Source organism: Acanthaster planci, linkage group LG07, assembly GCF_054643075.1.
Source record: "Acanthaster planci isolate LZ-2023a linkage group LG07, COTS_SCS, whole genome shotgun sequence".
In the NCBI taxonomy this organism is placed as follows: Eukaryota; Metazoa; Echinodermata; class Asteroidea; order Valvatida; family Acanthasteridae; genus Acanthaster; species Acanthaster planci.
In genome coordinates this window covers 15,894,787-15,918,376 of record NC_141783.1, presented here as the reverse complement: position 1 = coordinate 15,918,376, position 23,590 = coordinate 15,894,787, and the positions used below count along the sequence as shown (strand labels likewise).

The 23,590-nt window shown below is 41.6% G+C and overlaps 1 protein-coding gene across 3 annotated transcripts in view; it reads left to right on the top strand.

Moving 5' to 3' along the window:
- Positions 1-11,251: 11,251 nt before the first annotated feature.
- The window catches only part of LOC110980354 (cholesterol transporter ABCA5-like), a 31,294-nt gene continuing 18,955 nt past the window's right edge, over positions 11,252-23,590 (top strand). For 2 of the 3 annotated variants that reach the window (XM_087139365.1, XM_022236961.2), the window contains exons 1-11: positions 11,258-11,343; positions 11,700-12,117; positions 13,470-13,591; positions 15,818-16,041; positions 17,952-18,094; positions 19,161-19,351; positions 19,895-20,036; positions 21,973-22,144; positions 22,696-22,766; positions 22,942-23,228; positions 23,357-23,476. In XM_087139365.1, the coding sequence (XP_086995491.1) occupies positions 11,260-11,343; positions 11,700-12,117; positions 13,470-13,591; positions 15,818-16,041; positions 17,952-18,094; positions 19,161-19,351; positions 19,895-20,036; positions 21,973-22,144; positions 22,696-22,766; positions 22,942-23,228; positions 23,357-23,476 (1,974 nt within the window). In that variant the 5' untranslated portion in view covers positions 11,258-11,259. Of the gene's footprint in view, positions 11,344-11,699; positions 12,118-13,469; positions 13,592-15,817; positions 16,042-17,951; positions 18,095-19,160; positions 19,352-19,894; positions 20,037-21,972; positions 22,145-22,695; positions 22,767-22,941; positions 23,229-23,356; positions 23,477-23,590 lie in introns of all 3 variants that reach the window. The other variant, XM_022236962.2, reaches the window with a different exon arrangement.

Sequence of the window (23,590 nt, the reverse complement as noted above, 5' to 3'; positions counted from 1 at the left end):
TGAACACAATTTGACATTGTTTAATTATAATGAGTGTCTCGATATACACACTAAATTTCTTTACATGAACTCTAAATATCAATTACTAGTAAACGATCGTGCACGTGACAGCCAAGATAGTCAAACATGACTAGGTCCTCAGCCCGCGGTTTAATTCGACACCCTAAGTATTCATACATGATCGTAATAATTGACGTAAATCTGTACAAGGGACTAGGCGATGATTTAAATCAGCAACTGCCCGGCCGTGGAATTTAAGAAAGGGAAGGAGGGATAGGTGGACGCCACGTGACTCTGGGCGTGCTGTTCATGAAACAAATTGACAACTTGCGATATATAAATAACCTCTTAATTAACCTTACATCAGAACGACATATCACGTGTGTACCTCTTCCACCTTGTTCTAACCAGGAAAAGATGTGTAAGTGAGTTTGTTTCTGCATTCAACTGGGGACCCTGAACAATAGAGGACAATAAGGTCCCCGATTGACAGAGGGTCCCCGATTGACATCTGTGTACAAAACATATGGGTGGTCTTCTAAAAAAGTTAAAGTACAAAAAAAGAGGAAAAATAGGGGGTTCCCAGTTGCGGGCAAATACACACTTGTGTGTGCACAAGTATACATATGTAATTGGGGGTGAGTGTGTAAACGCCTTCAATCGTGGACCTATAACAATAGGGGACAATAGGGTCCGCGGTTGCCGAAGAGTCCACGGTTGGAAAACGTGTACAAAACATATGGGAGGTCTTCCGAAAAAAGTTAAAGTATGAACAAAAGGGGAACATTGGTGTCCCTTCCGTTGTTCCTCAAAACAACGATTAGAAACATTTCGTCGAGTCTGATTTGGTAGGGAGGTTAGGTTTTCATTGTGTTTACGCAGAAAACGTTGCAAAATAATCGACCGATGTGGTTTTAGTGTTACGTTGAGGGCGCCATAAACAATATAAGCGAATGACTAAAATACGCTTGTCGTAGCCAAATATTTTATTGGTTCTCATTGGCGCCGAAAGAACTGCATGCAGGGAGCTATCTGTAACGGATGATGTTATCGCTGAATTCTTCCCGCAGGGACAATGTAATCAGCTGGGTCCAAAATCGATGAGATCACATGAGGGTTAGAGGGCGCTCTAACGAGAGCTGATGCGATCCAAAAAATCTCTCTGCTTACTCAGTTTTTATCCCTTTATCCATTTTTATCCCACTTTTTACTCGCACATCCTAGCTCTTCTTATTGGAAATTGTAAATTTTGGTCCCTTGTGAGCTTGTGGAACACCTTTTTGATGTTGTATTTTGTTTTAGAACGGGGATATCTTGTCGTCGTTTGATCTGCCCATGACGCCATGTTGCTTTCATCCGGATTTCATGTTTTACTTGGACAATAGCTGCCTGTTACCAGACTTGCCAATGAAAAAAAATGGGAGTATCCACATAGTTACAAACCACTGAAACTGCGGTAGGAATATATGTTCCTTTAAGCTTGTACGGAATTGTATGATGCAATTAGACCTAGACTTCAGACTGTGTATGTCGTACGCATGCCCGACTAAGCGACGATCTAGTCCGGGACGTTGCCCATTATGTACACTCCCAACGTAGGTATTACATGCTGTTGTCTTGTTCACAGATATGCTTAGTGGCGACAGAATTAAACCCAGGTCCCAACAAACGTGGTCGAAAGCGTAAATTTCCATGTGTAATGATTTTTAGGCGCTTTTTTAGTTTAAAGAACAATGATGTAGCCATGCAGTGTGATGGATGCGATTTGCGGGCATATACTACGTGTACTGATGTTTCAAATGAGTTATATGAATACTACCAAATGAACCAACAAGAACCTTGGTATTGTCCCTGCTGTGCATTCATGAATATTTCTGGTTTTGAGTCATCCTTCGACCAGAGCATTTCCTCCATGGTTAGTGCCAGCCTGAGCCTCGAAAACTCTATGACTGACGTTCCACCAGCTTGTTCTTCCTCTCTGAACCAATTACCAAATACTTTCATTTTGATGTTCGCTATACTCCTTGTTGTTAACCACGCCTTAGTAGGAGATGATGGTAGCCACCTTGGGATGCAGCATGGGCTTGAATGTTGCCACTTTTCATTAGGGACTATCACCAGACAGTATGGGCCTGTATGTAGGAAGTGATCTCTAATATCCAGTGGTGGGTGGTGGATGAGCTTTAGATCAGATCATGCGGAAAGTGACCCATAAGTTGAACTTGTAATTGGCATATTGTCAGTTCCCTGGCGCTGTTCACTCAGAGCATGATCAACAGTCCACATTACAGATCGGGTGGATCCAGAACATGACTTTTTTTGGGGGGGCCAAACTTGTTGGGGGGGGAACCATTTGTTTCATGCAACTTTCTTGCCTCTCTATGGTGGCCCTGGGGGACATCGCCAATCGTCAATATTGCCGTCAATATTTACAACCAAATTCACGACTCTTTCTGGTCACGAATATTGACGTCAATAATTTCGCGCGACTGAAGAGTGGGTGGTGAATTTTGGTCGTGAATATTGATGGCAATATTGACGATTGGCGATGTCCCTCTGGGCCACCATACCTTTCTGATGGATGAGGCTTCATGTTGAGACTCTAACACTATTAAAGGAAGGGTAATAAAATAGACCGAATAATTCTCATACGTCCTCTATTTGTTTTTCAAAAAAATCGTTCCAATCTTTGCCCCGATCCGCCCTTGCACATGACAAAAAAGAAAGAAAAAGTACCACTGGCCCAACAAGTAGGCCCTACATTTATACAAGTGTATAATTATACTTACTGTGAATATTTAAGTTTTGTCAAGCCAATAACAAGCTTAACTTGAAATTTGTTTCAGCGGGGAAGTTGTTGTTTTGTTTTAATTACTGACGCTTTCAGCTACTCAGGCTATTTGTGCCAATAACTATTCGTTTATTCATAACCTTTATCAACCAGTATCACATTACGGAGTTAGAAAGAAAGTCCAATTTTAGAGTCAGGAGGAAACCGGAGTACCCGGAGAAAACCGGCCAGACAGAGTATGGACTGAAATTACACTCATTGAAGCCTGGGCCAAGCCGGCACTCAAACCCGGGCCTCATTGGTGCAAAGCGAGGAAAGAACTACTGACTACGCTAATCTGCTCCCCCTCAACGGGGAAATAAATAAAACACAAGTACCTATCCTTGGCGAGCCTCTATTTTTCACATTGTGGTAATTTGTTTTCAATGATTATCATCGATAAACCATTTACGGCAATTTATTTTATCATTGCTTTTTGTGTCAAGTTTTAGATTAATGAACAGTTCATGGTGAAGTTATTTTTGGTAACGAAGAAGAAAAAGCAACATATGCTACCGTATCAACTCTTGCTTGATTTGTGCATTGAGCGGGCATCGTTTCCTCATTATTTTTACATACACCCGGGAGGATTCTGCCGGATTTTCATAACCCACTACCGGGTCCCTACGTTCAAAGGACGTCTGTACGACGTCTGGAGATTACTTACGGGACGGGAACCAGTCTATGGTGTACTATTTACGACAAACATTTCTCTCTCTCTTCAGCCTCCCTCCAGGCGACACGACCAGACGACGCGACGGCACGACGGCTCCCTTGCGTCGTGCGTCGCGTCGTGCCGTCGCCCGTCACGTCGTGCTACTTTAGGTATTTTCCATGTTGCATTTTTGGCCGCCTAAACGTCGCCCCTTCCGTCGCCCGTCGCGTCGTGCTGTCGTGCGTCGCGTCGTGCATCGTGTCGTGCGTCGCGTCGCCTGAAGCACGACGCGACGCACGACACGACGCGACGCGTCGTGTGCTGTTGCCTTTTACTTCATGGTGTTTATAGAGGGCGCCTTTACTGTTTTCTTTCACCTTTCTTGCAAAGTACATGCTATTCGCTCTTTGGTGTTGATTTTTCATTGTTTTTATCTCATCGATTCATTAATTGAGATTAATTTCAGTCATATTTTATTGAAAGAAATGATAAAAGTGGACAAGAAAATCCGAATAAATAGGAATTGCTCAGAATTCGTCACTCCTTAATTTCCCAGTCAATGATTTCTTTTGTTTTCTCTAATTTCCGTCCAACGCGCTTGCAAAATACATGCCCTGAGCCGCAGGCGTTGATTTTGGGGGGGTGGGGCTTTTTCATCCGTTCATCAAATTGAATTAGTTGTGTCATATTTATCCAAAAAAAATGAAAACGAGCAAAAAGAAAATCTGGGTATGTAGGTGCTCTCACATAATAAGTGTAAGCCCAGAATTCTTCACTTTTTTACCCGGCTGATCCTGGTTCGAATGTCTGTCCAATTTCTTTTTTAAGACCGTTGATGAAGTTCCCATTTATGGTAAAGTTGTAACCTTATAAATATTTCTCTGTGATCCGTGCCAGCAGTTTCCAAGTAGTTCTCCCACTCCTCCAGACAACTTGTCTACAATAGTACGACCACAAGTTTGAACACGGGTTCAGGTAGTTACCATCCAGCCCGCACTATATTATTACCCTCAGAATATTCAGTCTTCAGTCTTCCTCCAATTTAGTCTGCCTCGTTAACTTCATCAGCACCACACTTTCAATGATATTAGTCCGCCGGCGTGTTTCTTATTAAAACACTGCAGATCCTGCTCCCGTTGTGACGGTGTCTTTTCTTCCTCTCTGTTTGGCCTCGCGCTTAATTTCTCATCAGATCCGCATGTTACATTTCTGCATGCACGTAATAATGATTGATGTATTGTATCTTAGAATGGATTTACAATATTTATTAGAAAAATAACAATTAGATAAGGAAAAGCTAAAACATTGTTGTGGCTGACGTTAATGTTATATATTTCCTGGAGACAATGCCGATTAGTCGCAAAACTCTTTCTGATTACATTTGATTTAAAAAAGAAAAAGGAAAAGAGTTTTCTTCAATAAATCACTCTTAATGAAAACACAAAGTTAGAAAGAATCTACGAAAAAGAACAACAGAATCATGGCCTGGTACCTATGGCATGTACTGTGCAAGCAAGGGTCGGGGGAAGGAAATGAAAGAAAACAGTAAAGGCGCCCTCTATAAACACCATGAAGCAAAGCTCGACAGCACACGACGCGTCGCGCGTCGTGTCGTGCGTCGTGTCGTGCTTCAGGCGACGCAATACACGACACGATGCACGACGCGACGCACGACAGCTCGACGCGACGGGCGACGGAAGGGGCGACGTTTAGGCGGCAAAAATGCAACATGGAAGGGCCTAAAGTAGCACAACGCGACGGGCAACGGCACGACGCGACGCACGACGCGACGCGTCGTGTGTGTACAAAAGCAATGGCAAGAAGGCGACGGTGCGACCCGACGGCACGACGCAAGGGAGCCGTCGTGCCGTCGCGTCGTGTAGTTGCGTCGCCTGGAGGGAAGCTAAAGAGAGAGAGAAATGTTTGTCGTAAATAGTACACCATACCAGTCTACACACTGGGGTTTGTGCATCACAAAATCACTTAGCACGTGTGCTGGTCCCCTGTACTTCCTGTTGTCAACCAGGCCTTGCTAATGGCAACCAACTTGCAATGCTGCATGGGTCTGAAAGGAGCATAGTACATGTATACACAAGGAGAATCGTTAGTGTGTGTCACAAGGTGATAACCAGACTAGGACTTTGAACTTGACAAATTATGTTCTGCTTCCTTCCCAATTTGCATAAAAATGAACATAAAAGAATTGAAAATTGAACGGCATTCATTAGATCTATGCAACTCTGTAATGATGTATGCTGGTTTGTCCACTTGAACGTGATATATCACGGCTCTTATCACAAGGTTAGTCATAGTCACTGAAAAATCATGAGGTTACACATTGCGTCTCGTGACAGGCGCATGTGACACAGACGGTAAAAATACGAACCACTTCAGTGGTATATTGCTGTCTAATCTTAAGAAACTCTTTTAAGGGGTACATAAAATGAGCACGTCATGCAGTTGTCGGCATTACGGGCAATTTTTAACCTGAGCAAAACTAAAACAAAAAAATGCAACAACGACTTAATGCCTTGTTTCGACATATTTAATGAAAATCGGTGTCAATTTTGACTAATATAACTGCAGGTGATAAACAGTTTAGGGTAGTAAAAGACACAAAAACAAAGGCAATAAAAACGCTGCAAGATTCTTTAAAGTGTTGTTTTCAGGATACAGGCAATTTGGCTGAGAAGAGGGATGTTTGTCCTGTAGAAAACTAAATGACAGTAATTCGTGGATGCCCTTACGGCAGAACAAATGACAAGGCAACTTTGCCAGGGGCGGATCCAAGAAGTTTTCTAGGGGAAGGTCAGGCCGGAGAATTTTTTTAATATCCCATTTCTCCGGACAAGCGGCACGGTAACACATACATAACATACATTGTTTGCAATTTTTTACAGTGGTATTAGTGCACTTATAACTTTATTTTTCTTTATTTTTCTCGTTTTTACTTTTTTTTGTCTCAGAGCAAGGGGATCGACCCCCTCCCTGGCCTGTTGGCTGTCCCTATTGTGATAGTACACAAAGAGGACGGAATGTCAAGTGTGTCGACAATTGGTCACCCGTCCACCACCCTCTTTTCTGTGGGAGGCCAACCCTAGCAACTCTCGAGGAAGTGTTGAGACGGGGATGGGAAGGGAAACTACAGAAACTCATTAGCTTGGCTGGGAGATGTTTTTAGTTTGATTCTGTAATGATAGTCCTCTTTTCTCTTGTAAAAAATTACAAACTTTAAAGAACGTCACCGGCTTCCAGAAAAGAGGCAATTTTCGCTGGGATGAGGAATGAATGGACAGATAAGGGATGCCTCGACCTTCACCCTTTCCACTGCCTATACCGATCCGCGATCTGCTGTTGCGGCGGCTTCGTCACATTGACGTCAGTCATCACTACGCAGGTTCCGCGACCACGTTTGTTTGGGTACATTTTTATCATAGCAAGTTCAAAAGAGTCGAGCATAAGCGTGTCCAAAAGGGTGACTAGTTCAGCGAATGTGGGCCATTGAAACTCACGTGTTTCTGACTCACTGGGATTATTGGCTCAACTGTGGGTGGTCTACAATCCGTACGCTTCTGCCAGTCCTGCTTGTGGTGCTCGTGCTGGATTACTTATTAACGCCACATTTCATTTATTAAATGTTGAGTAACAATGTACATCGATATGTATTATTATAACCCGTCAGTACCAGGGACGTACTGGTATCGTCCGAGTGACATGAATAAGATCCCCCTCTCCTGATTTTGTTCAGACGACAGCCAGGCCTCCCATCTTGTTAGTGATCTAATAAAATCTGTTTACAGACAACTGTTATTGGTCAGTTTGGAGCATCTTATTGGGGCGTTGTCTCTAGCTGGTGGAGCAAAGGTTTCGTCTGCTGAAACAGTCAGACCTATATAAAGGGATGCTGCAGATTGCCCGGGCCAACTCGCTGTAACTGCATTCATGGTCTGCCTACAAATCTACTATGTCTCGCGTTGGATCGACAGATCACACGACAATCTCCACCCGGCTGGTAGCTTGACTTCTTAAACCCCTTCACATCAGAGAAGGAATCCTTCCACATTGTACTAGTTCGATCGAGCCCAAGGACTGCTGAGTTGATAAGTAATGTATATTTTTCCTCAGCTGTCTGTTTTAAAAAATAATTAGGAGATACTGGCAAACGAGTAGAATCATTCTTATCGACAGAAGTGTAGTGAATGCAAAACACCTGCTTTCAACTGAAATGACTCAATATTATGCAGACTCCATAAAGACTAATGAAAGCCATGTTTGATTCAATATTTCGTTCTTTATTCAGAACATCTTCAGGACTGAAGATGTTCTGAATAAAGAACGAAATATTGAATCAAACATGGCTTTCATTAGTCTTTATGGAGTCTGCATAATATTGAGTTATCTGAATATTATCAGTGGATCACCTACAACTGAAATGGTTTCATCAAAATCATTCAAAACAAGTAACTTTTTTATAGACCTTAATTAAAAAGGCGTTTAATACAGTTAACCACGAAATTCTTCTGGCCACATTAAGCCTTAGGGTCGCTTGGCTGTTCAGCATGCAGGTAGCAGGTGCTCTGCAGTGGTTTTCTGGTTACTTCTCAGGCCGCACACAAAGAGGGTATTTAAATATAGCGTACTCTAAACCCCCAGTGTCGTTTCTTAGACTGTACTGTGGGGCATGCACAGGGCTTCATTCTTGGACCCGTACCTCTGTTGTTTTGTATTTATATGAACTCTATGCCCTCCTCCTACAAAGCAGAACTAGAGTCAAAAGATCGGAACACGTTTTCCGAGAAATGAAATTTTTTTTAAAGCAGACCGTACTTTGAATTTTTGAATTCATTTTCCAAAACTGAATGAATACCTGATATATCTTTTTTGGATGAAATTTTACAGACCTAACATATTTTTAAGATTCGAATAAAATTTTGTAGACCTGACATGTTTTTAAAATACGAATCAAATTTTTTGGACCTAATATGTTTTTAAGATCTGAGTAAATTTTTTTAGACTTAACATGTTTTGAAGATTCAGATGAAATTTTTTGACCCAACATGCTTTTAAGATTCGAATAAAATGCTGCAGACCTGACATGTTTTTAAGATACGAATAAAGTTTTTGGACCTAATATGTTTTGAAGATTCGAATGAAATTTTTCAGACCTAACATGTTTTCGAAATCCGAATGAAATTTGACAGACCAAACCTTTTCCAGATTCGAATGCATTTTCCCTGATAATAAACAGCCGAAGGTTTCGAGTTCAGCACCCGCATTTCATCCGAATGCAGAAAGCATCAATTGCATTGACACAGATTTCTGCTGGGTTAAACTTAAATCACCTTGTTTTAAATTAAATTGTGATAAAACCAACGTGATGGTCATTGGGGGAGAGGAAAAACTTAAATTAAAGAGTGGAGGTGAATGATATTGTTGTGAACTTGAGAGTTCAGAGGACCAAATGTCTAGGTGTGATTATCGATGATGAGCTTAAATGGACCGATCAGGTAGACAAAGTTGTGAGTAGTGTGCAAGCAAAGCTAGGCAAAATGAGAAATATGTTCCCCATGGAACGCCACAAGTCTATCACCCATGTGGATCACTTTTTCAAGAAAGCGGAGCTCCAACTTGCAGCATTTCATTAAACGAGGAAGGCAAGTGCGCATGCGAAAAGCAGAGATATATGTACATTTGCTATTTTACTTTTCGGTCATCGAGTATCAAAAACTCAGGCTCACGTAGGCCTATACGTACTTTCACTAACAACATACTACTTTCACAAAAAACCCCAAATTTGGGGGGGGGATATCTTCTGGGAAAGGCGAAACGAAAAGAAAAGTGATCTTCTGGCCATACTCTTGAATTTTCAGTGAAAGAAATTTAACGGAGGCCAACCTCTTCACCAGACTCAACAAGCGGCGCTATTTCGGTCCGGTTTTGCACTGTTTTCTATGGGCGCATATTTGGTGTAGTGCAACCTTATCATGGTGGAACTGAACTCCCCAGATGACGTTTTTTATAAATGTGAAGAGAAGCTGCAACGTTAGGCATGATAGCCTATGGATAACAATGACCAATTCCCTGTTAAATAACCACTTTACATCAAAACTGTGTGATCATAATCTATCGATCAATCAATCAGTCGTTTATCGATTTTAACAGTGACAATCATTATACTTGAGAACTATGGAGGGCGCTATTACTGGTTAAAGGCGCCACGCGGCGCCCGTTTTGGAATCAGTTAGCATGTATGTACATGTACAGTTAGCCTGTGTCTGTAGGCATCACTGTAAATTATCACTCAGTGACAGGAAGCAGTTAATGATTATTTTCTTTTATGTTCGGAATGAAGGATGGGATCGACGTTACTTCGTACATGTACACGCGATGCATGCAGCATGGTAAGAGAGTCAGCACAAGCACTTGATTCTCCGAATTCCGGGTGCAAATTTCCGGACAGGCACATGCGTGACTACTGCATACTGTACTGTAGGCATATGGCATATGATTATCAGCACTGACATAAAAACTTGACAAGTATGACAAGCAAATGTCAACATAGTCAATGAATGTGAACTGCAGTTATTTAATGAAGGCTTGCCCTGAGGCAGGCAATCCCGGACAAAAATAGTTTTCAAACTGCCCTCAACTTGCTTGACCATTTTGACACACACTTCAAACAGCGGAAGTGAGTTCAATATCACCCGAAACAATGAGCAGCAAAATAAGTAACTGTTTTACAGAACCATGCGCACAACCAATCCTGCCTGTGTGACCCCTGAATTCAAGGGGTGTTGGTGCAGTATCCATCAAAATGCAAAAGAGGCCAAAATACATGGAAGCTCAGCTGGGACTTCAAATGCAGCACTAGATTAAATTTTACCAGATGACCAACTTCAGCCTCCATTGGGCATGCTGGTGTCCTGTGTGCACAGCATTTCTTTAGTCTGAGTAACTTGAACTTTACGAATTGCCTTTTCAAACATTTGAAGGATTGTGAATTTGAGGAGCCCCTGTTTTTAGTTACTTTTATTACGAATTTAGACGTGTTACTGTTAGATCAGCCCTGAAAAAGAGCGTTACTCTGGCAATGTCTCTTGATTGCCATGGCCCGATGTGGGTTGCATCTGGATGAGTAAATTGCCTTGTTTTCATCAACGCAAAGAGACCATCATGTTGATAGGCACAAACATGGGGCCGTTCTGTCTAACAGACCTACCCCCTCCCCGTAATGTTAAACCAATTCAACTCTGTCTTTTACTCATGCAAATAAGGTACTATCCAATCAGCAAAATTCATCCAAAAAAGGAATTGGCAAACATTTACGTTAGAGCTTTGGCTGTTTTTTTCATACTCTTACTCCCCAAATGGATCATCTCGACCACTCAGAGGGCCGCTTTCTTAATAAACTTTTCAGTAACCAACGTTTTGTGGAATTTTCACTCTAGTAGTCAAAATTCTTTCATTTATGGACCTTATGTAATTTGATATATACATTGCAATATGAAAATAATTTTTAGTTCAAAAAAAAAAATTCAGGAAGTTAACATTGGTCTATAAAATTCAATGTCAAAAACATAGGTCAGAGCCAAAGTAGGCAGCCATCTTAGAATGTTGTCAATTCTTTATCATTAGAAATAAAAAAATTCACTTGTAGTAATTTCTAGTTCTCGTTTTAATTGAACTGTTCCATTTATCAAATTGTATTTTTTTTGTTTCATTTGCCCCAGTACGTCCAACACTTCAAGACGTCACCCCTGCTGTTGACCCTGTCATGGCAGGTTTTTGCCGTCAGCTCCAGTATCTGCTATACCGCAACCTGCTACTGAAACGAAGAAACAAGAAACAGTTGTTTCAGGTGGGGCTTTGGTCAAATTTAAATGGTTGACACATACATGTACATGTAGAAAAAGAAAAGTTTCAGATTGTTTGTATACATGTGCATACTGTTAGATCCCATTCAATGGTGTTATGTCAGCTTACTTTTTGCTTATGATCTTCAATACCTTTGGAGAATTTTTTTGGGGGCCCTAAGACATACATGTAGGCCTGCTGTGCCTACATCATCCCATGTACTTGATATTTCTGTAACTGGTATGATGCTTCAATTAAAAACTTTCCACCAACCATTCATTAATTCAGAGGAACATCAGGTTGTTTTGGTTTTAGCTGTGATCACTGGGTGTATTTTCTTTTTGATTTTGGGGTTGGTAGGAGTTGCTCTTTCCTCTGCTCTTTATTGTCCTCATCGCCTATGTAAATGGAGTCTCACCAAAAGTGCGCTATGAACCTCTTAGCTATGATGCCTTTGAAAGTTACCCACTGCTGGGGGCCAACGAGAGTGTGTCCTTCCTGCCAGATGCCAGCCGGCCCTGGGCGTTTACCCCCAACACCACCCACACCCGGCAAGTCATGCTGGCTGTCAACGCTACCTTTGGGGATAATGCACCTGCCAGCTTGTTGGCCTTCGACAGCATGAGCGACATGGTGAAGGCATACAAGTCGGGGCAAGACTCGTTCACCATCGGCGTCGTGTTCAGCAATGATTTCCCAGCCAACCTGACGGTGGTCATTCGCATGCCCATTGGCAGCATCCCCTCAACAGACCCAGGCTTACGGTTCATTGACCAGGGTAAATTAATTGATGGTTTATAGTGCTAATATTGGCAGGTTATCAAGTTTTGCTCTTACCCATGGCTAGTGGGCTTCGTGGTCTTTCTTGGATGCCTTATACATGTAGCTCCCAAGAGAGCATTGTGATCACCTTCAGGCCAGTTCCTGCATGTATTTGGCATGAAGACAAACACGAATGCATAATTGTGTAAACTCAGATCAAATATCAATGTAAGTTTGGCAAAATCACAAAAGTTGAACCTATTTCGACCAAGTGAATTTCTGCAAATGTTTTGTGACATACAGTGCACGTCTGTCTTGGATTCTTTTTTTTTATTCGCTTGAAGGATGAGTCAACCCTGTAGTAAAGCAGTTTTATTATATATATGAAAATGCTTTGTTTCCTGAGGTTTTGAGGAGGTTTTACTGCATGTTGAAATTGTTCACATTTTTGTCTTTCAGTGAACCTAACGTATATGTACATGTAATGTAAATGGGACTAATGTTACTGCAATTACATTGTGACCTCTTTCGGTTGTCAGACTTGCAGGCACTTTTCAGATTGAAGATGTAATAATCTTTCCCATTAAACCTGAATTGTCACATCGCTCTTCCTTTCCTTTTAGGACTATCAACTAAGTAAAGTAACTTAAATTCAACCATGTAAAGATGAACAAAGATATTGACTGGAGCCGCACTTTACTATCTTAGTTATCTGGCCCTCTGCTGGCAGTTTTGTTCATGGGTACTTCTAGAAATTGGGGGTCCAAAAGTGTGACTTTTTGTGTCAGTGTTACATCTGACCTTTGTTATTTGACATGGAAATATCACTGAAATTGATTTCAAACAACATGTATTATTATTTGTTTGGCAGGTAATTTGCATTAATTCATCACTCTTGGAAATCAGAAAAAGTGTTCAAAATCATATGTCAGATGTGACAGGGACACACAAAAAAGGGACCCTTATTTCTGGAATTACCCCATCAGTTGAAAACGTTGTTCAGAGCTTGCATTATGTATTTGAGGCATGATTCCTGACTGTATGGTGTTTGGGGTTTTATGGCTTTCTGATGAATGGTGGTTTTGACTACTGGGGAAAATATAGGGTTAGACAGCTCAGTCAGTACAGATTGTCGGTATGGCATTCCACAGATTACAGGTTCAAAACCAAATCTCTGCGTGTTTTGTTTGATAATGGAAACTTAAATCAAACTTCAAGCCTGTAACTTTTCCATGTACGTACATGTATATTTGCCTGGTACCTGTATGTTATAATACATTAACAGCTGAACTGGAAACCTGTTTGCGAGCATTGACTAATTTGTGGTTTTGTTTGTTTGTTTTTTTTAATATTTTTTTACTGCAACAGTAAACTGTCGGGGCCCAAACCCAACACATCCCGGACTGATAAATGGAATATGCAGTACAAATCGGTACTTGTTCTCGGGCTTTGCAGTCCTTCAGACTGTTCTACAAAATGCCATCTCTTCGGTAAGTCAGATCCAAGACTGGACCATCAACTATTTTAATTCTAAATTTTATTTTGAAAAAAAGAAACACCATTTAACAAAAAAGACACTGGGCAGAATATATCCCTTGCTGAAGATCTCAGCTGATCCATGTTTAGAAACCTGGTGTGTGTGTGTGAAGATATCATTAAAAAGCATGTGTGTGTTTGGGAAGCATCAATCTAATTTCACCTCTACAAGTACAATTTTGTCGTCGTGGTAATTTGTGGTTCATAGATGCGAGGGTTTTAGGAAATCTCAACTTTTTTGGCTAACGTGTCTTGAAAAAGATGGGCATTTCATGAGACCCCCAAGGTCTGTCTGATTTCCATATAAATTTGGCGTCAAAATGACATTACTTGAAAACACCTCGAGGCTCAGCATGAAACAAAGGAAACATTGCAATAATATCCGAGAAAATACTATAGAGGGACAGTGGTGGCTTCCATCGCTGGATCTTTTTGGGTTAAAATTAGAAAGAGATTTTACAATGTACCTGTACGTCCAGTTTTATTGAAATTGTTTAATATACATGTATATGCAAAAATGACTGTCATTTCCAAGCTGGCCTAGTAACAAACTGAGCCAAACTTTCTATTGTCCTGAGAATCCCTTCCCTCCTGCTGTGTGCCTGTTGTTTTGATAGAAACCAAAGTCAATTTAGAATGGCACATATTGGACTGCAGTAGGCATGAATCATGGGCCTCAAATGTCATGGAAATGATGACTTTCAATGTGGCAAACTGACTGATTTTATTGGTATAGTGCACTGAAGTGCACAAAGGGGGCTGGTCATTACTTCACAAAGTAATGGATGCAGCAATCTGATGTTTGGAGCACTGATGGTTATATTCTGTTGTTGAAATCCCAAATCACCTTGAAAACCAAGAAGAGTTTAGGGTAACAAACTTAATGAAAGACACTTGCATATTTGCTTTTTCCAAGAGTGAGAAATGGCAAAAGAAGTACATGTACATAAGCAAATTCACTCGACAAATGAGAGAGGTTCGCTAATTAACGATCACTTAATTGACATACACTGAGACAAAGTAAAGACTTCCTAGGCTAACAGTCAACTACAAAGAGAAATCTAAACCAATCCAAAGGATTGATATGATAGCCTTAGACACAATATTCCTAGGAAAATGTCCTACCGTTCACGCCTTAGACATGTTAGACAAGCATTATTTGTCCCTAGATAGGTTATTACATCTTGCAATATCTCTAAGTGGCCTAAATGAACAGAAAAATATGACTGGAATAATTTTCCAGGAAACTGAATAACATTAATAAGGTGAAATCTTAATGCAAGGCACAAACGGGATGAATGCGTACAGTATGACCAAATTAATACAACATAACTTTCAATCTTAAGATAAAGATCGGAAAGTGATCAGACGATACATAAAATCTTTTACACACAAAACTAATAGTTGGGTTTTCGTACCCTTAGAATGGCATTTTCTGGCCCTGTTATTGTGTCTTCATACCTTTGAAGTCAAGCTCAGAGAGAGTTCACATGTGTTATTACAGAACAGGACGTGCGCAGACGCACAATCCATCTCAGGACGCCCAGAGAACCTGCTGATGGAAACTTATCCCACCGCACCAGACTGACACTTACAATGGGCATTAATTTCCTTTTTTTGTTCTGAGGATCACCATTCATTGCATTTTAACCCTAACAATCCTCAGTCCTCCAACATGTGAAGGATTGAGGACTGTTAGGGATAGAGTACCAAAGTTTGTACAACACGCTCACAGTTATGTGTGTAAAAGGCTGCATTATAGCGTGTACTCCATTCGCTTGCAAGTGCCGCATTTCCTTGTTCGAAATGATGTCATCACACATGTCAATACACACACCCTTGCCATCACCACAGAAAAACCAGACACAGCATTTGTGTATCATTTACATATCGGACCATTCTCGAGGTCGGAGGCTGTTCCATATATTGCACTCACGTCTGGGGAAAGGGGCAACTCACCATTCACTTTTTACAGTGATTTGTTGCTGTAAAATGTACAAATATAACTGAAACCTTTTTGGTACAGTATGGGAGATAGTCATTGCGCATAAATAGTGAATTGCATGTACAAGGGGGAAACCAGTCCATAACCAAGGAAAGTTACATGTACTTTGTAGCTAATCGCAAAAGTGGTTAGTTTTCGTGCAGGTCATATAATGCCTGGTTTCATTGGCTTACAGGTTGTTGCTGGACAGCCCATCAAACTTCCAGATTTTTCTGTGCGCATGTTACCCGTGGGTGGGGCCATTGTGAACTCGACTGTAATGAGGATCATGATGGTGGTTTTCTTTGTCTTAATGTATGGTATCTTTGTTGCCGTGCTCCTGACCAACCTTGTGTATGAGAAAGAGAAGAAGATCAAAGAGATGATGCTCATGATGGGGATGTCTAACGCTGCCTTCTGGTGAGTGTCTTGGCTCCGATGTTGGACTTGCAGTCAAGCGCCATGTAGGAGTCTTTGTGTATGTGTACGTGTGAGTCGCAGTGAGTGTGAGAAAGACAGAATTAAGGAAGATTATGATTTGAAGGTCCAATACTGGCTTTTGGTGAGTGTTTCTGCTCAAATGTTAGAGTCTCAGTGAGTGTGGTCATGAATCACCATGAGTGTTACAAATCGTGTGCTCAAAACCTACTTCCAGAATTGTAAGGTCGCCATGCACAAACTCTTGTTACCACAGTTTGGCAGTTTCAATTGTGCCAACTTACTGTGCCATCACAGCTATTTGTTCAACAAAATTTCACACATCCCTTCATGGTGAAGTCAGATGTCAGGGAGGTCTATTCACCTCATATTCTCATTAAAATGGTGAAATTCTTGAGCATTTTGCCCATCCACATGACAGAAACTCAGCAACATGTACTCTCAATAGCTGCCAGCTGTGTAACAGCTATAGTGAAGACCAATCACAACACAGCTCCTATCTTTTCCTACTTGTTTTCCTGTCAACCACAGATGAACGCTGTGATTGGCCCAATTTGCTCCCATTCTAATGACCAATCATGGCTCAATTTTCTTCTTGATGGGGACAAGAAAACTAAAGAAAAAGGTCTGTGCTGCGATTGGTCAAGCTGTCACACAGCTGACAGTTACTGAGAGTACATGCTGCTGAGTTTCTGTAGTGTGGATGGGCAAAATGTTCAAGAATTTCACCATTTTAATGAGGATATAAGGTGAATAAACCTCCCCATCTGACATCTTACTTCACCAAGAAGGCATGTATGAAATTTGGTTGCACAAATAGCTGTGATGGAAGGGTGAGTTGGCACAATCAAAACAGCCAAAATGTGTTTATGGGAGTTTGTACATGGCTCACTGTGAGGTTTGTGTAAACCTTACAGTTCTGAAGTATTCAAAACCTATGCACAATATATGCCCCTTTGTGATATGACCAACAGTTTATGCAAAGACTTCCCCCATAACTAACATTTCCTGCTACAATGTCAGAGCTCCTCTGCATGTACATCACAGTTTATGGTAAAACTGGAGTTGGTTGGCCAGACTCATGCAAAGACTGGTCTAATCTGGAAAGGCAAAATGTGGGTCAGTTTTATAAGTCACTATGTGAGGGAACCACAAATTAACCAAGCCGTGTGATATTCCAAAAAGCCAAGGTCATTCAAGAACAAAGCATGCGACATTAGGCCATTTCTGACATGTTTAATCCTTGTGAATTGGTGTGTGGCTGCCCTGATATTGCTGACCTCACAAGCAAATAAAAATGTATCATTACAAATGACCTACACGTACACAGGGCCATATTATCAATGGTGGTACTCCGAGTCCGGGCTTTACATGTCAGTACACTGGTGAGCTGTGATACTTACATGTAGCATATCATGTTGAATCTGAGCTGTACTGCACCAGTTGTTTGATGTTTTCCTGAATTGAAAATTCAGAGAGAGAAGTCGAAGCTTTCAAAATAACTAAGTGAACTTTTTGTTTGTCATTTTCATAGGACCTCACATATGAATTGGGTTTCAGTCCCTACCTAAGTCCGTGGGTTATCCCTGAAACCGTTATCCAGGGTTTTCCTCCCATCTCTAGAACTGAAAATTTATTCATTGTCTTTGTCATGCATTATCATCCTGTAATTGGCGTTAAATATGCTGTTGGGTGAACAGATATAAATGAAGCTTTTTCACTCTCACGTCCCATCACAGGTAGGAGGAGATGAGCAGCAATAGAGGTCTGGAATGCCACACTTACAGTCAATGTGCATAACTCATGACTTGGTGTGATCGGACCACAAGACTGGTGTGTGTTTGTCAGGGCGAGTCAGTTCAACCAACCTTTCTGTTTTCCCTGCCTTTTAGGCTGTCCTGGTTCATCATTTATGGAGTCATCTTAACTGTTCTGTCAGTGCTGGTTGCCGTGCTAGTTGTCTTTGTCCTTCGGATTCTTGGCAGTTCAAACTTTCTCCTCATTCTCCTCATTCTGTTCTTCTACGGAATGTCACGTAAGCAAACTGTTGCATCCTTTCAAAAAAACGTTTTGCTGTAAGAAGCCACGCATTCTGATATCGATTTGACCTTGACCCATGTAGCCAATTTATCTAGACCTGCTAAGCTTAGAAAGTCATTAAGATTGAAACATCCGCTTACCAGCCAAAGAGTCATGGTATATCTGTTGTTCGTGACTGATTATCTGTAACTTTCTTCTCAGCGCACGAAGTAGCTGAAAAAGATTTTCTTTGTAAGTCCTCTATCAAAATGGGTTCAGGGTCCGATATTGTGACGGTAATAAGTAACACAAGTTGTCTGCTATGTGATGTGATCACGCATATCCTTGGCCCGTGAGTTCTAAGTAAAGTTTTGCTGTCCATTTTTGAGGTCTGTGAAAATGGTCAGGACCCCTCCCCTAATAGGTAGGGCATATTGTGCTCTGCCAACCTGAATAAAAATTAAAATGATAAAAAGAAATCTAATATCAAACCAAAATAACTTCAAAAAGCCTCCGTCTATTTAATAAATTTTGGCTTTCGTTCTTAAGATAAACAATATGACTTTGACAATCTTTTCTTCTTGTTGAATTGTAAAAATTTCCAATCATTTCCAATCATCTTGTGCAGTAATTTGACCTCACAATATTACACATGGCCATTAAGGTACCCCTTGCACCGCCAACAAGGTGCCTCCCAGCTACGTGTACGACAGAGATGGATTTACAATTGGCGGGTTGTTCTGCAAGAAAAGTTAACCTTCATGAACTCAAATATAAAACAAGACAAATACCTCAGCTATTTTTTTCTTTTTTTACATGACTTTTTTATGGGTACCTTGCCCTTCAAAATAGAGTCAGGTATTGACACCGGTGGTTGGGTACCTGAGTGCCAAGACAGGCCGAATATACGTACATGTAGGTAAACAGAAAGCCAAAACAGTCATTTACTGGTTATGAAAGAACGGTAAGAGAAGCAACATGGTGAATGAGTAAATATTGTACGTCTTTGTTCAGAGTTTGGGGTTGGGATGATTTTCATCCAACTTTGTTTTCTCTACTCTCTTTGTTTTGTCTGTGCTCAGTGGTCAGTTTTTCCTTTATGCTGAGTCCGTTCTTCAGCAAGTCGCTGGTTGCTGGAGTTGCAGCGACGGCGGCCACCTTGACTCTGGGCCTCATCTACATCCCCTTTGGAGTATTCCCAACCATCCCCACCATCTACAAGTGGCTGCTATCATTCTTCTCTCCCCTGGGGTTTGCCCTGGCTATTGATCAGGTATATTTGAAAAGAGAGTTACCCAAGCCTAGTTTCACTGCACTGCTTAACCGTTAGCGCAAAAGTTGCGCTAACGGGGACTGTATCAGAACGCCACACTGTTGCTCAAGCACTATTTCATGGGTGGATGACAATGGACATGGTCTATCACTGATTTATGAAAGCATCTTAAGTGTATTCTCAGACAGTTTGATTGGTACTTACATGTAGGTTTGAACACTGGAGCTTTTCTGTCTTTTGTGAAAGCACATCAGTAATTTTTATAAAGATTCACGACTAGGAACGATGGTTGTTTCTCAAGGAAAGGAGAGGCACTCCTTTTTCCCCTTGCCTGCTTGTCCTGGTGTTAAGAACTTAAAGATTAGCCTTTAGCTGCCCAGTTATTCTTTCAAAAATTTCCCATTGGGGTAGACCCAATGGCTATAATTCATGCCACAACATGCAGGCGGCCAATTGTCTTCCTTGTGATTGTTAAATCTGTTATGCCTTAAAACAAAATCATATTAATTTGACATTTATACTGCTTAATTTTTGTTGATTTAGGCTTTCTCTCTTGAGGACTGGAATGTTGGGCTCCAGTTTTCTAATCTTGTTGTGGATAGTTTCCCACCCTATGTTGCCATGCTTGCCTTGGACAGTGTGCTCTACCTACTGCTAGCTATCTACTTTGATAATATCATTCCAGGTACCAGACTCATTGTCTTCCCAGGTTTATACAATGTACATGTAGACTTTTAGCGTTTTTTCAGCATTGATATGGCCTGGATTGAAGCATGTTTAAATGTGTGCCCAGATGGGCCATATTGTAAGGACTAGGTTTTGTATACTTGTATTCTCCTTTCTGGAGATTTCAAGAAAACGGCAAGTTTGAAGCAGGAACTATGATTCTGAGTAGTTCAGACTGCAGTATGTTATTTCAGACATCGTTATTAAGACCATGGAGGTTGTTTTCTGTCGCCACAAAAAAGGCATAGTTTACTGTTCAATATTTTTTGTTTATTGGACTTCACAATGAAATTGTGTATACTCCCCGCTATTTATCCGTAGCCGGTCCTGTTTGTCCGATTCTGTTGTTCCGCGTTAAGAATGCATTTATGAATAAATTTGCTATCGAAATGGATTGCCAGTGGAAGTAGTAATCCAAGTTGAGCTTTAACCACTTCCTGCCGGCGGACCCTGGAATGGGAGACGTATGCTTTATATGCGTGGCCGGGGTCTCCGAACTCGGACAAAGGAAACAGGGCCCTGTAACAAAAGACCGTACTCCGAACAAAAGACCAGGCTGCTGGGCATTCGCGACATTTTTCACTCTCAAAAGTGGTGAAAATCCAGCCTTGTTTTGAAACCGTAAACCAGGGTTTGGGGCATTTTTAGTAAGCGGATTACCACCCGGGACAAAAGCACTCCACCACCGCAGCGATGAGCCACACAGCACTGCTGCACGCTAATCTGGCCCCAATTGAAAACAGGTCAGCAGTGCACTGAGCCAGGTTCGTGAACAAAAGAAAGTTACATAACACTGCACAATCTGGCCTCTTTTTACAAGGCTGCAGGCCTGGCTGAAATACTCGGGCGTCACTGAAGGTCACCTGTCAACTTAGAGTAGTGCCTAAAGATTACTTCGTGCAGCTATAAACGTCCGCTAAATGAAATGATGAATTTTTGAAGAATTTTGAAACTGGAAAAAATGATAATTATGCCGGCCCAGCATCATCAACATTGAAAAATGCCCCAGCATGTAGTGGTTAATGGATGGTTGCAATCATGCACACATAGTTACAACTAATCTTCCTTTGAAACTCTGACAGATCACAATTTCCGAAATAAAGAGGATTATTCTTTTTCAATTCAGTGAGCCAGTTTGGTATTTTTTAAAACAATGGTCATTTGGGAACAAAGCACATGTGGAACTGTGCTGGGTCACACTGATAGGGCAGGCCTCAGACGTGCTTCATATTGGGCATGCACTGTTGGAATACTGAACTGGCTCATTTTGTTGAAAATTAGATGAACAATAATCAAATGGAAATCAACAATTCGCTTCGCATTACACACACACAAGTGTGTATTTGCCTGCAACTGGGGACCCCCTATTGTTCCTCTTTTGTTTGTACTTTAACTTTTTTAGAAGACCACCCATTTTGGACACAGTTGTCAATCGGCGACCCTCTGTCAATCGGGGACCTTATTGTCCTCTATCGTTCAGGGTCCCCGATTGAATGCAGAAACAAACTCACACACACACACTTTAATCGGGGAGTGTTGGCATCCATACATGGCACAGTTGTAGCTCATCACAAAACAACTCTCGGTGACCTTTAGGCTCACTTTTCCAGTTCGCATACAGAACCTTTTTTCGCAACTTGTAAAGAGAGAACAGTGTTGTAGTTGAGTTTACCCTCAGTCCCTGCAAGTTCAGCACAAGCCATCCAGTCTCAAGCAATTAAAGTGGCAAGCTACTCAAATGAACACCACCCTGTTACTTATTACTGGTCTAATGAAAGGGTTTATGACTGAGCATGTGAAAGGACTGAAAATGGACTCGACCGCAACACCGTCGGGGTACCTGAAGAGCAAGCCTGGGTAAACTTTCATTCTGATTCTCTCTATCCGGACTGAAGGAAACTACGGTCAACGTAAGTCCCCGTGGTTCTGCTTCATGCCGTCTTACTGGTGCGGTCACCCAGTGGGGAGTTTGGTGGACAGTCTCAGCGATCTGGAGTCACGGGAGCTTAACTGCCAAGATGATGTGGAGCTGGTCTCCCCAGAGATGAGGGCAAAAGCTGCCATAAGGTATTGTAACCCCACTCCCCCCCAAAAAACCTCTAATAAAGATATTGAGTGAAATAAAGCCTCCTCCAACTGTTTAAAAAGAGCTAGTTCTGTATTCGGACAGCAAAAGCTGAAGATGAAGTTTGCTGTAGGTCATTTGAGAACACCTGTCTGGGGGCACAAAGTGGGCCCATAGTCATATGCCAACTAACCTGCAAAAACCACTTTGAACTGGCATGATGACTCATCGTCAGGGCAACAAAACATATCTGCAAGAGTCAGGCTGAAGAAAGGAATTTTCTGGGCCATTCTCTTTCAAACTTTCAAAAGTGTCGCTGTTGTGTTGATGACACGTTTTATCTGGGACAGTCAACTCAAAAGTGATGCGCAGATGAAAATTGCACCAGATTTTTCTTTTCTGAAAACCCTAAGCAAAAGAAAGGTTTGAAAAGACTCGTCAAATGACATCAGTGTGGCTGAAGGCATTACCACTACCTTGTTACCAGCTCCCTTGGCATTCATGTAAACTCTCTTGTTTGTCAAATTGTACATGTATATTCTTTGAATTGCAGGATTCGCAGTTTGTCCAAGACATTCAAAGGTGGGATAGGAAAAAAGAAACCGGACATTCTTGCTGTCCGAGGTAAAACTATCATTCAGATTAACTCTAGAATATGCCATTAAAAAGGTGCATAAGGACAAACTAATACCATACTTAACACTCCAGAATCAATGTTACTGTTAATTTGACCTTTTTTCTGAAACCTGCCTTAATAACTGATGAGAATGAAAATGTCAACCTTCTTGTGTCATGAAAGGAATGAGCCTGGACATCTACGAGGGCCAGATCACCTGCCTCCTGGGCCACAACGGGGCCGGTAAGACTACCCTGATCAACACCCTTACTGGCCTGATAACGGCTGATAGCGGCCAGGCTACCATCTATGGCTACAGCATCCGGGATCCCATCCAGATGCAGAAGATCAGGTGCATGATGGGCGTGTGCTCCCAGGACAACACACTGTTCGATGACTTGTCGCCGCAGGAACACCTCAAGGTGTATGCCGGACTGAAGGGGGTTCCTTCAGAAGAAATTGATGCACAGGTGAGAAATGCTTGCCCGCTGACACCTGTCTTTCACTCTTTAAACAGATGCCCCATTAATTAAGTTGATAGCTGAGCTTGCTGGCAATTTTCTCATGTTTTGTTCTTCCTTTTTGTCTGTCTCACCAGGTGGAGAAGATCTTGAAACTTACCATGCTTGATGAGGCAGCCTGCACCAAGTCCAAGGATCTCAGCGGTGGACAGAAGCGCAAACTCTGTGTTGGAATTGCCCTCATTGGTGACCCCAAGGTGAGTGAAGACCAAACGAAAAGCCAGAATTTTCACTGACAGCAGATAATTTGTGTCCTGTTTGAGAATAATAAATGAAAGCATTGCTGTTGATATGGAGGGTAAATTCTTTAG